An 18665-nucleotide genomic window follows, 5' to 3' on the forward strand; every position below is an offset into this window, starting at 1 on the left:
GACCGCCAATGCGACGCTCCAGCAATGACTGTCTATGATGCCATGCCTGCTCTGCATGCTACAGCAACGACCATTCATGATGATCCCCTGCTCCTCATCAACTCATTCACCGCTAACATAACTTTTCACAGCGGACTTTGAGAAGGTAACTTAGTTACCTGAAACTTTGAAATTGCATATTTCCAGTTCAACTGATTGAATTTTTGTCATTCTGGTATTATTGTTTGTATTGAAATCTACTCTGTTTTTCTAAATTGGTGTGGGTTTTTTCTTGCATTATGTTTTCACTTTATTACTGCTTGGGTGATGCATAAATACTTAACACAATGATTTGTGATACGCCTGACTGTCTTTGTGCCAAACTACCAGAGGGTTAAGCACAGGTTAATTTTTGTGGTTCACCCTGACAAGGACTGTGGCTTCTACCCCCACTTAACCAATAACCCAATTTCTTACACATACCATTGAACATATACCAGACAGATCCATGTACAAAGTGATGATTTCTCCAGTTTAAAAAGGGGCTTCATCTGCAACATTTAAAAATAAATTACTTGTTGATGAAAATATTTTTAAATGGAAGAAGAAAGGATGTAAAATATACATTTTAAAAGAAAGTCTATTTGTTAACCTTAAACAGGAGTATTCTCTGAAATGTATTAAAAAAGCAATAACAGTAATAGGAAAATAGGCGTAATTGTATATTTCATAAAAAGCATTCACCTCCATATAGTAAACTGAACAAGTTTGTGCAGCAAAGTTGTGCTAATATCACGAAAAAGGTTATAATTTATTATCACTCAAAGTCAGAACCTATGTCATCCCTATATTATTATTGTCATCATTAATAGGGCCCTGGGTATGTAATTTTCGCTGAACATCTTCAGAACCCGCAAGATGAACCTCGACAAATCAGGACTTTGCTTCCAAGTAAACAACATATCAAAATATGCTTCATTCTTTGTGTCTTTGGAAGTGAACTGAATTTTGTTGGTTGACTGATTAAAGCTATAGATGTGGGATTAACCCTGGTGTTCCAATCAATATTTTACATACAACAACATTCATGTAGAGTGTTTTCAGTGGTCTCTCCAAACTGTGGTGATAGGCTTTGTATAAATTGCAATGACAGTTCAGAATTCAAATACATTTCTTATAAAACTCTTCAGTTGTCATTAGGTCTGAATAGGTATGGCCAGATTAACTTTGAAAGGCGGTCCGGCCGGATTACAAAAAATGTTACAATTGGTTTTGTTTTTTAGGATTATAAAATATGAAGAAACAACTATTTTTCAAAGGAAAAACATTGTAACAAATGTTTCTTGTCTTCTGAGATCAGCCGACTACAATTTAACAAAAATATCAGATTTTAAGAGGGATTTTGGGCCAGATGTACAACCAGTTTTTTCATGCGCAAATGGGTTTCAGACCGGTTTGCGCAAGCAAAAAACCTACATGATCATGCACAAACACTATTTTGCGACTCGCAAAAAAACTGCGACTTGCAAAATAGTCTTTTGTGACTCACTATTAGGAAGGGGCGTCTCCCTCCGAATAACAACTCTCTAGCTATGTATGAATGTTTCGCGACCCCAATTGTGGTTGCAAAACACTCGCAATTTACCGCCCTCTTCAAGAGGGTGATAATGGAGTCACAAATGGGAAGGAGTCCCAAGGGACCCCTTACCCTTTTTTGATTGGCTCTAAAAATACATTTTAAGGGCAGGCAGTGGTCTCAGAGATGACTACCTGCCCTTAAAAAGTGAAACCAAAAAGTTGTTATCTTTTTTTTTTTAATGCATCCCATTATCTTTTAAGGAAAATTGGCAGCATTTTTTTTTTAAAACTGCTTTATTGACAAGCAGTCCCAGACTGCGGAGCCAAGCAGGCCACCTTCTCTGGGATGGCCAGCGATTCCTAAAGGGGTCGCAAATTGCAAGTGGCTCATTAATATTCATGAACCTCGCATTTTGCGACCCCATTGGGATTCGCAATCATTGTTTTTGACACTGTTGTACATTCCAAATTGAGACTCGCAATTTGTGACTTGTAATTGAGCATGGCCTCTTTACCATCTCTTTTCATTGTCTGAATTCTGTGCTTCCCCTGCTGCATTTCAAACACTACGTTTTTTTTTTGTTGGATTAAGCACTCCATAAAAGTGCATGTGTTTTTCAGCTGTCTCCTACGTGTACTTCTCTTCCCATGCACTCTGTGTTGCTCCCTGTCATCTGTGTGCTTCTCCCTACCCCCTTCAAGTTGTGCTCACTCTCATGTCCTCACCCTCATTGCTTTCTTATCTGTTTGCTTCTCCTCCACCTGCTTCACGTTGCTCTCCTGCCACTGTTTTTCATCCCCACTCCCTTACCCCATGTTTCTTCCTCCCACCCACAACCTCCTATATGGCCTGCTGCCTATTCTCTCCACTTCCTGTTGCTTTCTGCCAACCGCATCCTTTATGTTGCATCCCCCAGCCACCCTACAAAAAACACTTGGATTGGCTAATAAAAAATAAAAAGTAGAAGCATCATAGGCTTTTTTTTTTACTTATGGAGCCATGCTGCTCTGCATCGGAAATGTAATCCTGCTTGGCTAAAAACTGCTGGGAGAGCCAAAAGGTCTCAAAGTTTAGACCTATTAGCTTTGCCAATTGCTGTTTAGTGGTGTGTTCTCCTTTGTCTCGTCTTTCTCTTCCACCTTCCTTTTTACATTTTCTACCTTTTAAAATGTTTCTCTAGGTAAAAGTCTGATAATCAAAAATGAGTCCTGATGCCCACCACATGCAACCACAGGCAACATTAAGCCTAGCACATATTTACATCAAGGCATGATTGGTTTGTTCAGTTGTTCTAAATTTTACTTCACAGCACAAATAATTCATGATTTCAACATAAAATTATCATAAACACATTAATCCTACTAATTCCAGCTTTTTTAAACATTCTTTACAATACTGAGATTCTTTTCAAGCATAGTTTATCAAATGCAGATTAAAATATAGACTCCTCTTGGCTGACTGAGGGATAGAATTTCAGAAAGGTCAGCCTATGAACTTTATACACCATCCTCACATCAAATTGCATAATATAGTATACAAATAAAGTATCCACACCAGAGTAGCACAGACTACATTTCCGTTCTATTATTTAGAGCATGCACCTGGTTACTGCACATACATACCAACAGACCAGATTCAGAAGGGAGACTCAGTATTTTTAAAGCCAAAAAGGGCTTTATTTTATTATTTGCATACCTAAGGTTGCCTCTGCCGCTATATAAGTCAATGGGGAAAATATATGTACCCAATTTTATTTTCAAAATCTTCCACTTCCCTGTTCTAAAATGTTGCCATTTATGGCTTCAGCGTGCAAGTATTGGTAGCCAGTCAATTCCTATCTGTATAAAAGTCTGCCTAGTGGCAGCATGCATATTTTCTTTTAAGTAGGGTACAATTTTTCTTTCTTTAAACAATTCCTACTACCCGCCGATTTTGCAAAACATTCCTACAGCTTTTTAATATCATTATTTGCATGGGAAATAGTGCTATAATAGCTACTTTTGATAGGCCATAGAATCAGGTAGTCTGCTGCTAGGATACTGCTAGACTACTACTCAAGCCACCAGAGCTGATCAGTTCAGGGGTTGGAAGTGTAAAGTACTGGCTGGATCCACATATAGGGAAACATTGAGAGCTGTAGGCTACTTTGAATGAGACAGAAGCCTTAAAGCAAAGCAACATTAAAGAACCTATAGGATAAATGATGAAAACATCGAAAAGGATATACCATAAATGATGGAGTAGATGTCTTCTAATGTTTACCCTAAATTTTGCCTCCCAGCATTAATTACCAAAGGAAAGTGTGATCTATTTTAATGCCTGCGGTTTAATTTTGCACAGTTTTTGGAGGGGTGGAGGGATTAAAGCTTCTCAGTCAGTCAAGACTGCACCACCCATGTTCCTGTAGCAGGAGGGAAAGTCCCATACAACGAAGTGACAAGAGAGAAAGAAGATGCTACCATTATAAATTCCATGAGGCCTTTTGTTTGTACAAATCCATTCGAGCAGCAGAAAACGACCGCTTACACTGTGCAAGATGCTGTTTGCAATGATTGCACAGTGCGAACAAGCATCCAGCACTGTATAATCAGTGTGAACAGCATTTTCCCTATCGCACTACACACTTTGCGTAGCTCGCGTAGTGTGAAGTGCACTTCGCGTAGCGCTACTACGCAAACTATGCTCAGGGTTAGTAAAAACGTTACTTACACATATCACTGTGGCTGACATCCATGTGTGAACCCCTAGTCATTCCCATGGCCTATGTCATGGGGCTATCAGATTTGGATTCACTGCTGCTATGACAAACTGCTTTCGGGAAGAAGGGCAGGAAAGAGGAGAGGGCAATTATAAAGGAAGCGACCCCCAGCACAAACTTCAGAGATTCAAATCCTAAATCACATTTGGTCTCTGGCAATTGACTACATGAAGGGAAGTTTGAGGCCTTCAAAATTCTCAACTGTAAAGCAGCCAGCACTCCAAGACTTCTGCCTGGGAGCTGAGCTGGGGGCTAAGGTCTGCCAGTCTTCTAGCGGGGTGGCGGGACATCACCCATGTACATGCAGGATTACCTGTCCCTGGAGCATCAGTGTCTGCTTTCTTGCCAAGACCAGTGAGCAAAGTGAGAAAGAGGAGAGCTTATTTATTTACTTATTTAGTTTGTATGGCGCAACAGCTAGCCTGAGGGTTTCCCGGCGCCTTGGATTCGTACACCACCATGAGGAGAATAACCATATACAACATTATTGGTTAAAAAGCCAGGCCTTGATGCCTTTCCGAAATTTTCTGTAGCTTGGTTCTAGGCGTAAAAGCTTGAGGGAGTGAGGTCCAGTGGGGATCCAGACAAGTTGATCCCTGTAGCAAAGTGTGAAGACACCTTTGCTGTACTCATCAGGTTGTTGCCTGTGTGTTGATTTAAGTCGGCGACCCTTGTATCAGAGGATGACCACCGTGAAGTGAACTTTGTAGCACCAATCGAGTTTTTGCCCATCTGCAGGTGTGAGTCAGCAGGCCCATATGACAGAGGGGGCCGCTGTGAAGAATGCAGCATCAATTGGGACATTGCCCATGTGCAATGTGAATCAGTGACCCGTATGCCAGATGGGGCTGACGTGAATAATGCTGTGACAATTGGGTCATCGCCCATTTGACATGTGAGTTGGTGACCAATGTGAAGACTGCTGTGATGATCGGACCATTGCCCACGTGTGCTGAGTGTTGGCGTCTCCGTATGCCAGAGGGTAGTCCCTGTGAAGAGGAACGCGTCCACTGTGCAGATCAGGCCATCGTCTGAGTGATGAGTAGATGTGGTTACCCCATATGCCAGAGGGGGTCACCAAAAGAAGACAAGGAGCGCTGCCTGGTAGATGCCTTCCTCGTGTGGCACGGCTGCCGTGGTGAAGCATGTGGCTCTAAGCTCCGAATGAGGATTGGAACTAGGAACCATCAACAATTGCCCCACCCATGAGAAGAAGTTCATAAGAAAACCTATTGTTGCATTGGAGGAGTGCCAACACTGATACCCAACTGCTGCCCCTGCAGAGCCGCGTGTGTGGAACTCACCTGAGGCAGCCACGGCTGGTGCCAGCACTCACAAGAGAGACACTCTAGGAGACTTTGGTCAGACAATCCCTGCTGTTGCTGCTAAGACTGAGCTACAGATTCAGAAAAGGCGGTGGTGATGAACAGAGTGTCTGAATTAAGCAGGCCACTCTTACCCAGTCCAAAGATCAGGGCTTGATCCATCACCGTTATTTAGCTCACTGCCCCATCCCAGCTCAGAACCTGGCTATATGCAAATTAGTCTGTCCCTGGCCCAGTGCATCATGGGAACAGGGCAGACCAAACTACCAAGCCAATTCTTCACCAGAAAGGAAACAAGCTACCGGGGACCGGTTTCTGGCATTTCAGCCTCGTCGGCCCGGCTTGCTTGAAGACTGAGCTACAGGGCAGAGGGCCCCAGGGGAACCTGTCTGCAAGTTAGCACTTTAGGCTAGAACACTTTGATATCATAGTCAGAGTGGGACTTCTTAGATTCAGACTGCTACTGGGGATTAACTTGAAGGCTTTCTATAGTGAATGGGGAATAACTCCATTCGCTAGAGAGGGAGAAGTGGGTATTAGGGGACTACCTGTTAAAAACTAGAGCCCTGATCTCAGGAGGGCGGTATGTATTGTTTGTGTATGCGGTATTCCACTTTGTGGTTGCATGTGAATACTCTTTTTAAAAGAAAGTATTTGGCTGCACTATCATTTATTGAGGCTACTAAAAACATTTTCTGTGTGAGCCTGTGTTCAACTCCCCTGTGTATACCTCCTCCAAGAATCTTGGACTGCACTACCCAAGCTACCACTGAGAATCAAGTTCTGAAGGTGTACCTGGCCCCAGTTGCTCAGCTCCCATAGTAAAATGAGTGAAATGCATCATTCCCAGGGACGTTTGGCCACAGCGGGCATCGGGTATTTCCCCCATGGGCCGCCAAGGTGTGGCCCTGTGTGGACCCCTGGGGGCCATTTTTGTTACTGGGGCAGGCAATATCGGCCCTCTGTAACAAAAGCCGCAACAGTGAGAAGGGATTGGTGCTTCCAACAAGCAGCCCCACCACCGCCCCCGGGGCTGGCCGAGCGGTTTTGCCCGGGCCAGTTTCGGTTTCCAGTCCGGCCGTGCTCAGTTCACACGGTTGAGCCCAGTAGCTTACTTCGTCGCCCTCTGACATGAACTAACAAGCAGCCTTCCAATTTATTACAGATGTAACTAAATTGTTTCACTGTGATGAGCAACAGAAAATCAGTCAAACAAATGAGTCTTATATTTAGTGATCATGAACAAAAATCTCCATTTAATCACCAGTTGTTGAATTCATAATTGGGCATCAGCTTAGAAACTGAGTTTGATGTATTCATCAAACTTTTTCTTGAACCCATCAGCCTAAGAGAGCAACCTATCAGAGCACTTTAGAGACCATTATACAATAATATATATCACAAATATGTATATTATAGAAATTATAGAATTATTTGATTGACTATGCCATTGTTTTTTTTTTAAATACAATAAAGCACACTGTGCCATAGTTTGTACCAACTAATCATGTATTTAAAATCAGAAACATCATAAAATATGCAGTCTGAACAGATGTGTTCACAGAAGTGAAGTAGAAGTACTTAAGGAAGTAGATAAGCTTTTCTAACATTTAAATGAAAGTACTTAAAAATTATCTCCTTCAAGTGCCAGCTAGCTAATTAATATCTTGGAAATTGCATGAGAAAATAATGTGCACTTCTTTCATACCAAAGTAATATCACACAGGACAAAGAGCGTTTTATTGACTCACTCTTACACAAAAGAGGTTAAGTATTCAAACTTTCTTTCCCCAAGATGAGTCATGCCACATAATCTAAAATTTCCTTCAAGATGCAAGGGCCAGTATTGGAAGTCCTACTTATATATCTTTTCCGGAGTTCACCTTGAATCTTAATGATTGAATCATTATTGTAAAATTGAGCAGAGTGTAAATGGCTCATCTTCCATAGTAAATTGGCAACTACATTATCTTACTACTTTGCTTATTTCCTTTATCATAATAAAAAGGCTGGGTCCAGGATAAAACAAAAGGATGTGACTAAGATAGCGAAAATAGCTACTACTCAATAGAAGAGACCTGCTGCACCCATGGATAACTGGGGGTATATTTTTCCCACCATAACATGGACCTCAAACTTCATCTTTTAATTGTAATTGCAATTGCATTTATATAGCACTTATTACCCCTAACAAGGTGTTGAATCGCTTTTCGGCGTGTAGCATGCTACACCGGAACCCAAATAAGATTAGTGGTGAATTAGCATAGGGGAACATGAAATTAATTTGAGCGGTGGACATGCGAGTTTGTTATTTGGATTGAAAAATTATAGTGGAGGGATAAAAGAGGAAAGGGTTTGCATTTATAAAGCACTTGCTACCCCTGATGAGGTGCCAAAGTGCCTTTTGCAGGTAGCACGCTACTGCGGAACCCAAACAGGATTAGTGAGGAATTAGTATAGGGAAATATGAAATCAATTTGAGCAGCGGACATTCGAGTCTGTGAGTTGGGTTCAAAAGGATAGTGGAGGGATAGAAAAAGGAAGGGTCTAGAAAGTGTTATTTGGAGATCCTAGCAGTAGGAAGAGGTTTGGGGTGAGTAAAGGGGAGAGGTGGGGGACGGTAAGAATCAGAGGGAAGTGTTTAGAAAGGCTTGATTGGGAGATCTGAATAGTAAACAAAAAAGGCTTGAAATGATGCAAGGATAGGTAGAGGAGGGTAGAGTCTAGAAAGGGTTGTTTTTGGTATGACAGTAGTAGAATGGGGTTTGGAATGAGTCAGAAAGTGGAGATAAAGGATATATTGAAAGGGTTAGAGGATGAGATATAGGCAACTGCATTGGAGATGCTGAATAAGAAGTAAAGTAATAAATATAAAGATACATAACTACATGAAAGGTTTACTGTCTATGAGATAAGAATGGCAATCTCTGAAGATGCCAAAGATAGGAGTCCAGGTTTTGGTCTACTGGTAGAATTCTATGCTATCTACTGAGTCCTACTGGCCCTCAAATTTTTGGGCATGGTCACAGCAGCCAAGAAACACACATTGGCAAAGCTAATAGGTTTTACCTATGAGAAATCTATATAGTTTGTCAATGATTTTTACATGTTGCACAGAAATTGAGCTGCTGTGCAACATGGCTTAAAGTAGACAAAAAGCGCTATTAAGCGGCCACCATAGGTTGTAAGCTTCCTTTAAACCTTTTTTGTGTTAATTATAAGAGATTTCACAACCACTGTGCAAGCGCTGTGCAGGTAAAACCCAAAAAGAGCAGCAAGGCATCCAAATACTGATCACTGCTTATAAAAGTAAGGTAAATACTTAATAATTAGTTTTTAAGATACTTTTGGAAAGTTCCATGCTTTCCACTCGTACCCACATCATTGTTTTCAGGATAATAATTTGTGTCACATTAACTTCCGATCAAGTAATACCTACTACATTTGACTCATCCTTTTTTTAGTGTGAAGCAGAAATCATCCAATTAGTGTGGAAAGGAAAGATGTTCGTCTTCTAAGTGGAATACAATTTTGGTTTGCTCTTATGAGTAGAAAATATTGGCGAACAGATATCTGAAGTAAATTATAAGAGGTGAGACCTACATACTTTTCAAATATTCTTTTCACAACCCTAATGTAATAAAAGGGTGAGGCGGAAGCAGAGCAGCTCTCCATGACAGGCTAGTCTAAACTCGCCTCGTGTGTTGTCACCCAGCACTCGAGGTCTGGGTCTTAGGATCCACTACTTCTTACCTCTGGGGATGCTGATATCACAGTTTAGATTCTTCCCCTGCAGTCGGTAGTATGCAACTTCCTGCAGTCGAGCTCGCTCGAGCTCAGAGAGGCTTTGCAAGGGCGCTGGTTGCAGTCTGACATTCTGCCCAAACATTGTTGCCCAGATGAAGTTGCCCTGCAGGAAAGAGGAACACAAAAACAGATCCACATATTAAGATTGCTTTGACAAAGAACTGCAGGCTGAATGTATACCCTATAACATCTGAGAATTTTCCATTGCATTCATTTTTTTAAATATCCACACTTTAAAACTGTTTCCCTGAATCTATTGCAAAAAAGGTAGTGTTTTCATGTACACGTTTGTCTCAAACCCCATAAGAAGTATCAACGATTTGATTCTAAAGACAAGTTAGTGGTGTCTATGTTGAGCTTACTAAGTTTACTGCAGGTGACTGACAAGCTAATAGTTGGCCAATGCACCAGTTCTGCAATCCCCATGACAACTCAGCCATCATATTTAAGCTCCCCTAAAGGAGATTTGGGCAAAGATGCTTGCAGGGGCGGCTCTTCCTCAAAGGCGGAGGAGCGGCGCCCCACTGGTTTTCAGCACAATTATTATAATTATAATAGCAGACTGTTATTATTTTATTTTTCTGTGCTGAGTCACTTCTGTGGGGCGGGGCTAGGCTGCTCACTGTCACAGAGCAGGGGGAGGAGTGGTTGGGGAACTTTCTTAGTGCGCATGACAGTTTGGCCAGCCGTCTTGGACGGGCCAAACAGTCATGTAAACTAAACATGTTCTACACCAGGCTGTAATGCACAACCTGGGTGAAGAACATGCACAGGCTCCCAGGCCCTGTCTGAGTGCCGAACCACGGTGCTCAGACCAATAAAAACGCTATTGGCATGGTGACAGCAGAGTAGTAATTGGCTTAGGGGAGTCTGGGAGCCTGTGTGCTTCTGGTTTACACAGAAGCAGAGCACCGACAGAATGGAAGAGAGGTGGTGGCTGGCCCTTGCTGGCAGATAAGTGATATTTTCCTTTTCTTTTGAACCTCCTCCCTCTCTCCCCGCCCCACTACTACTGCCTGGCGCAGCCACCACTGCAGTTGACACATCAGGAACACTTTTGGCTTAATTGTTAATTGAAACTGCTGCCTGATTACTAGCAATTAATGTTTACATTTTTCAAATACGAAACGCCGAGAGGAATTTGTCTTTGAAACATGTAAAATCAATGTCCTTGATACGCTGGGAGTTTGCTCGGGGCACAGAGTTGGGGGATGTGGGCAGGTGTTTGTCACTCGTTGTGTTTCCCTGCATGGGGCAGTAATGCTGTGCCTGACAATCCCAGGCAAGGAAATAAAAACCCAGGAAGCATGGCTCTAAACAGGAAGACACCTAGGAGGTGGCAGTTCTGCATCAGGTGCTTCAGTTGAAGGCATTTCAGAGAGTGGAAATGGAATGAAGCAATACCATCTGAAACAGAGCTGTTCACCACCTCAACATGAAGTAAATCAGGTGTGAAAACCGAGAGCATGAGGGTCGGAACTTTTGCCAATTTTCATCAGGCCTCCTTTCATCAGTCACCTCGAAATGAAGCCCTTTAACCAGATACACACCAAGATGAATCTAATTGACCTATTTCTAATAGAAACACATAGATTTTAACCTTAGGTAGGTACCGTTCCCCAAAGTACCGTTTTAGGTACATTATGGAGCTACAGAGTGTGCTATTGGAGATACGTGAAGTAATGCACCTCAACCCAGTTCACTTTCAAAGATACACAGACAATTGATTTAACTGTTGATTGAGAAAGAAACTATACTATCTATGAGAGAAAATGCAGTCCATATGGACTTCCTCATTTTTGGGTAACAAATTCACCAACATATCACAATAGGAAAATGCATACAATTTCTTTACCACAATTCTCCTTCTCAAGTAAACTGGCCCACTCACACTTTCAAATCTACAGCCAGATTAGTTAGTGCATAATTAACTGTTTGTGAGATCTGCCACACATTTCACCCACAAAATGTGAAGATTTCAGCAACAAAATGCGGCTTTTAGCCTCAATGACTGAAACGTAAATGTTCCTAACATTTTAGGGAATATAACGCTTTTCCAGGTACTTTGTGTAAGCTAACTAATTATGTTTATATATATTTGATGTTAAGCTCATGAACATAGCTCCAATAAAAGAAAAGGGTATTACAAAAGTGAAGATTCAAGAGTGAGCAAGGGTAGATAGGCAGTGGACCGATGAGACTAAGATCACATGTGGGAACTGAAATGGATAACAAATAGGGAATTTACAGGGAGAAGAAATGTAAAGTGGTGACTCTGTTCACATGAGTCCATTAGAGGTCATACAACTTCTACGTGTTGCTGATGAATAGAGTCTTAAGTTATTTTGCTAAAATGAAAGACTGGTAGAGCTTGGTAAATCTTGAATGAGATTAAGCCAGAGGTGACTCACATGACTGTAGAGGATACTACACATCTTGTAGGTGATGCCAGTAGGAGTGAAGAGAAATTATTAAGTGTCAGTGTAATCCTGTTGCATTTCTTTTCCCATCACCCATCAGCACAGAAAATGACATCACAGCTTCCTGCACTCCTCCCTACTACCAGGCCCTACTTAATGGCAGCTGCAACATGGGTGTGGAACGGATGGGCACAGCGGGCGCACCAAAGGTGTGCCAAAGGTGAGCCCATCTGTGTCCATCCGCACCTGGACCATGCCCTCAGCCCCAGGAACCCTGGTACGATCACCGCCTAGTGATACAGCGCATCACTCCTTAGGGCACAAGACCCCGGACGCCATTCCGCCAAATGCTGTTGTGCCGCATTTCACATCATGATAGGAGCTTTCACCTTCACCCATTGCCGATTCTCCAGCAGCCACCTGTAGGATGATGGAGTATTATGTGGTGCGGGGGTTAGACTTCACCATGTAATACTATCACAATACTCCAAAGATGGTCCTTGGATTCACACCAATGAATTCATAGCTACGTCCTGTAGTTTGGCAAAGAGCAGTCAGGTTTTACTAGAGGAACATATGTTAAGTGTTTCAGATTACCAACATAAAGTAACTGACAAAACTTAAGAGAAATACGACACCAATTTATAAAAATAGAGTGTACTTTTATCTTAATTTAGACACCAAAGTTCACAGAGTAGCATACATATAACCAGAGTTATAGATTTTTGAAGCAATATAAAATCCGTGCAGAATGATGCAGTGACACTTTATCATTGCAAAGCGATACCAAAGGGGATGACGCACGGAGCGTTTGAGCAAATCAAACACTCACCCCCAGTCAACTGATCTGGGTTTAATCCATCACCATTCTTTAGCTCACTCCACCACCCCAGTTCAGACATAGCCATGTGCAAATCAGTCTGACCCTGTGCCTCATGGTAACAGTCCAGCCCAAACTGCCAAGCCATGCCTTCCCTGGACCGGAAACAAGCATCCTGAGACCGGTTTCGGATTCATAATCCTCATTAGCCAGGCTATCTTGAATCCAGTGGTAGAGTGAGCAAGGGACCCACGTCTGGGCATACCCTGCCAACTTAGGGCGAACATAGCGATAACAAAGGGGATGACGGACAGAGTGTTTGAGCAAATCAAACACTCACCCCCAGTCAACTGATCTGGGTTTAATCCATCACCATTCCTTAGCTCACTCCACCACCCCAGTTCAGACATAGCCATATGCAAATCAGTCTGACCCTGTGCCTCATGGGAACAGTCCAGCCCAAACTTCCAAGCCATGTCTTCCCTGGACCGGAAAAAAGCATTTATCATTGCAGTCATGGAGAAAAAACACAAGTGATAATCGGTCACTTGCATGTCGATTTGCATGGTACCCTTGCACAACAAAGGTGATGTGGGTCTCAGGACCAAGCAACAAAGGTCAGCTCAATTTTATCTGGCCCATTGAGACATGGGTGCAGACTTGCCCTGGCTGTCCCTGGTGGTAAACGGGAGCTGTCGAAAATATACTTTTACCACTGAGATGGTGCTGCGGTAGAGAAAGTGGCAAATACACAACAGGGTGGTACTGATGTCAATCGAAAGTTGGATGGAATTCCCTCCAGGTGCAGCGTTGGATAAAGGGGTCAGCTACACAACTAGAAACCAACAAGCATTTGGCAGTGATAAATAGAGCGGAAAGTCACTTCGACGTCCGGTGATCCCAAGGAATGCGGTGGCTGCCTTTAACTTTGTGGAAGACAGGACTAAAGTTCTCACAATGCACTAGACCATCTGGATTTGGGTGATCCCTCAATGGGCCTGATGGCCGTGATTCTTCTGATCCAGAGGATTGTTTTGCCTGCAATTTAGCAGGGGACTAGTGCCACTAGTCCAGAGGGGTCTGAGGGTGCTTCAGGCTTCTCCGTCTAGAGGAACCAAGAGATAGCCTAGGAAGAGTCTTGATCAGGCAGTTCCAGGAGAATTTCCGCAGGGTATACCTCTTTTTCTTTCCTCCTCTTGGGAGTCAGCCCTGGTGCATTTCAGAGGCAGTTCAGCCTTTGAACCTTACCGCCTTGATGTACCTTTTCATCATCCTGCTTGGGAGGAGGAGTTGTGACCGCCTTCCTGACCAAGCCTTCTTTCCTGAATCCTGGGAGTGATCACACTGCCTTGCAGGGGGCCACAATCCTGTCTTAGCTGCAGCAAATGTGAAAAACATGGGCACAGGGTAGATGGGGCAACCAGGTTGGCAACCTCTAAGGTAGTCACATGGGTGCATACCACATCAGCCTCGACATGAGATTTGTGTCATCGGTGAGAAAGAAGGCACGTTGTATGATACCAAACAAAACCTATTTAGGCACGACCATAATGGAGCTGCCAACCTCGGGTTTCCCCGGTCGCCAGCGCATGTTATCCTATCCACATCCGCCTCGACATGAGATTTGTGTCATCGGTGAGAAAGAAGGCACGTTGTATGATACCAAACAAAACCTATTTAGGCACGACCATAATGGAGCTGCCAACCTCGGGTTTCCACGGTCGCCAGCGCATGTTATCCTATGGACAGTCTACCACTTATAGTGTCCTTTAATGGTACAGGGCACTATAGGGTCATATAAGCTTGCACTTACATATCCACACTTTTGATGTAAGCTCTTCAGCTTTATGAGGCTTTCCTTAGGGTTGACTACCATATATCAGAGACAGTACATCGACTTTGCCCCACATGGTGGGAGCAAAGTCGAGTTCAAGCAGTTTGCACTGCCTCTGCAGTCTGCAATGGCAGACCTGCTATCAGTAGTTTCTTTGGGTCACTTACGAAGGCACAACCAGTGATACAGGCCCTGAGGACCCCTTGACCACCCATGCCCTGGGTACCACTATTAACATATATTAACGACTTATAAGAGGGGTTAAGTCCTTGTCAATTGAGATTGTCAATTCACACAACATTTTTAGGGAGAGAGCACTGGCACTGGGGCCTGGGCAGCAGGCTACAGTGCACTGTCAGAGTCATAACCACAAAACGTGGGGGGGTGGCCAGACAAAAAGGGCATTTTCTAACACCATCCACCCACACCGCTACGCAAATACTAACAATGCCCTCAACACTCCCTCCCAATAAAACAAGCACCAACAATGCTTACACCCCGCTCTGCAACACACGCCACTACAAACCCACAAGTCAACACCCACTCGCATGCATGCTTCTCAATACATGATCAGTCAGCAAACACACAACTGAAATATGGGACCTGCTGAGTAGTGACGCACTTGACATCCTCTTCATCTCAAAGACCTAGCTCAGCCCCATATCAACTCCCGACATCGCCACTGCAATCCCAGTAGACTGCAAGATCGCTCAACAGGAATGCCTTCCCAAGTAAGCAGGAGGACTCCCCATCATCTACAATGAATCTGTCAAATGCACAACACCCCCAAAGAATGCCATCCCATTCATGGAACACCTGCATTTCAAGCTGCGCATCTCTGAAAACGTCACCCTGAATGGAACCTTCACCTACTGACCACAAACCACCTTTACCAACCTCATCACCAACTTAGTTGCTCTACTGACCATCTACTCCAGAACCTACATTCTCCTTGATCTCATCTTTCACCTGGAAGACTGAAATGGACATTACTCCACAGCATGACTCGAAAGTGTGAGCAACATTAGACTCACCCAGCTTGATCGTCCGAGGACACACACTGCAGGACACACACTGTACCCCATCTTCACCACAAGCAACACCATCAAATACAACTCTACCACACCATTAACATATATGGACCCCTCCATCATCCACTCCTAAATCAACACACCTCAAGTCAACCGCCCACCCAGGTTCAGTATTCCAAGCTGCAGCTGGGGCAAAAACATAGACGCAAAGTAGCTCAGCAACTTTGGCAAGGATCATCCTAGCCCCACAGATAACCTTGGCAAGGACATCAACAATTGTATTAGGACCTGTGTGAACTCCCTCACATCCATCAAACCCAACAAGCATAGTAGATCAAACAAGCAGGCCAGCTGGTACACAGAAGACCTCTGAGACACCAAACAGCACTGTAAATAGCTAGAAAGAAATTGGTGAGCCTGCCACAACATCAGACAGGACTACCTACAAGAATGCATTCAGACGCTATCTCCAGCAAATAAGAAACACCCAGAAAAAAGCACCAGTAGACCACATTGTAGTAAGTTCAACAGCTATATGGAGATTTCCTCTATCGTTATGGATATCACCTTGCCCTTAGCCACTGTCAACAGCATTGCTGCCTCCCAAAAACTCTGTGGCAACCAACCTATCTTCTTTCACAACAAAATCACAAACATCTACAGCAACTTTGCACCACAACCCAACCCCATAGAACTCTTTGCTAGCGTACCCCTCACCAACCAAGACAGCCACATGAACGAATGGCCAGCCCTCTCTAGAAACGACACAGCGGCAATCGTGGACCATCCACTCAGGGGCCCAAAGCACCCATGCCCCCACTACATCTACAACATGGAAACATCACCAACCAACACCACTCTGACCCACATCAACACCTTCATCACGTCCGCTGCTTTTCTGGATGACTGGAAACTTGCAGAAATCAACTCTAACTGGAATTAACTGAGCAACTTCCAACCCATTTCCTTGCTCTCCGATCTAGCCAAGGTGATTGTGAAGACCATCAACAAGCAACTGACAACCCACCTCGAACTTCATGATCTTCTAGACAATACTCAACCAGGATTTAGAAAGTACCACATCACTGAAGCAGCACTCATTGCAGTCACTGTTGACATTTAAATCAACCTGGACCGAGGAGAACCAGCAGCCCTCAGCCTGCTCAGCATCTCCATGACCTTCGACACTGTCTCCCTTAACATTCTCATCAGGCGACTCCAAAAATTTGGCATATAGGGATCTGATCTCAAATGGATCTGACCCTTCCGCACGGGAAGAACCCAAAGGGTCAGGCCGCCACCCTTCACATCAGAGACCAAGGGCCCGATTCACAAAAGTAATCAGAGACAAAATCCTAACTTTACGACTTTCGGTATTCACAAAGGGCATTTAGGAGTAGTAAAGTTAGGAATCCTGTCAGATTACTTTTGTGAATCGGCGCCCAAGAGATTGACATGAGGAGTCCCATAGGGATCATTCCTCAGTCTCACCTTTTTCAACATATAAATAACACTGGTCGCCAATATCACGATAATTCCCCTATGCTGATGACACCCAACTCCTCCTTTCCCTGATGGATAAGAGAACCACCACCAGATCCAACTGCATGACCATGGTAGAACACTGGATGCAAACTAACTGCCTGCAGCTCAACTCGAACAAAAGGGAAATACTGGTCTTTGGCAGCAAGACATTCCAGTGGGACTCCACCTAGTGGCCGTCGGAGCTAGGATCAACACCAACAGACCACGCAAGAAATATAGGGAATCAACCTAGACGAGATGCTCAACATGATGGCTCAAGTCAATGCAGTGTGCACCTCCTGCTTCCTCATCTTATACATGGTACGAAAGATCTTCAAATGGTTGTCTCCAAATACCAGACGGTCCATTACACAAGCACGCATCACCAGCAGGCTGGACTATGGCAACAGTCGCTACACCAAAATCTCCAAACAACCCCTACACACATTCCAGACCATCCAGAACACCGCTGCAAGACTCATATTCGATCTCCCACACTGCACCCACATCAGACCACACCCCACCACACCTCAAAGAGCTTTACCCCATTCACAAGGACAGACAATTCAAACTTCACACATACAAAGGTCTACACAACACAGGACCAGAGTACCTGAACAGTTCCATATATTTATTAGAGCACTATACAAATTAATATAGAATAACACAAACCCATTGAGAAGGTGGCCTGCTGCAGACAGCAATCACCACAGAGCTTTAAAATAAGCATTTGGAAGAGTGCCCCTAGGTCATTCCCACTCAATGACATGGGACAGGAACATCCTCTTTGTGTGGTTCTGAAGTCTACTTTCAAGTGGAAGGCTTTATTCGCGGACTTCAGTTTTTGCAATTACACCTGTTTGTTATACTCAGGCACAAAACGGATGACAATAGCACGCAGGTGGTAATTTCCCTAATTAATTCGATGGCACAAGCATTAAGCAAGGCCCTATACATTTTATAATTATATCACAGATATGGTGGAAATAATAATTCACTAATTTTAATGAAAATACTCTGTTTCACTGCAGATGCAGAATCATTAGTCCCACAATGCTGAACGCCAAAAGGGCATTCTCCAGTCCCCCTTCCTTCTTATATTAACTTATTTACTGTCTTCATTATCACTACAGATGCAGCATGCAACTTGAAATACAGTAAAGTAGTCTTATTGCAAAAGTATAAAATAAAATTTATTTTTCTATCAGTCATCTGTTCTTGAGGTTCTGCCTCCATCGCAGTTCAGATCTTTTCTGATTACTTGATCAGAAAATAATTTGAGTAGCCATTGCCATCTGGAAGTTCATAACAATTTTAGACACGTTATCTTGGGGCCAAAGTGCAAACTGCAGTGACGACACCCTCAGATAGTTTCAACTTTAATATCACGAAACATCGCAGTGTTTCGATGGTCAGTGGAACCCCCTTTTTTTTTTTTTTTTAACCATGTAGGTGATAGTTGTGTATAGAATTAAGTGCCTAGACATAAACTTTTGTAGTTAAGGTGTGCGTACGGTTATAACAATTAATATCAGATGAGAGCGCAGAACTCCAGCCAAGGGAGACTTATAGCATGGTTATTAGGAGC

The 18665-nt window shown here is 43.4% G+C and overlaps 1 protein-coding gene across 4 annotated transcripts in view; it reads right to left on the bottom strand.

Moving 5' to 3' along the window:
• Positions 1-18665, bottom strand: part of LOC144829313 (rho GTPase-activating protein 6-like) — a 940021-nt gene that overhangs the window by 541500 nt on the left and 379856 nt on the right. For all 4 annotated transcript variants that reach the window (XM_078688348.1, XM_078688349.1, XM_078688347.1 and 1 more), the window contains one exon: positions 9395-9551. In XM_078688348.1, the coding sequence (XP_078544474.1) occupies positions 9395-9551 (157 nt within the window). The remainder of the gene's footprint in view (positions 1-9394; positions 9552-18665) is intronic.

This window comes from Lissotriton helveticus, chromosome 4_1 (genome assembly GCF_964261635.1).
Source record: "Lissotriton helveticus chromosome 4_1, aLisHel1.1, whole genome shotgun sequence".
NCBI classification, from domain to species: Eukaryota; Metazoa; Chordata; class Amphibia; order Caudata; family Salamandridae; genus Lissotriton; species Lissotriton helveticus.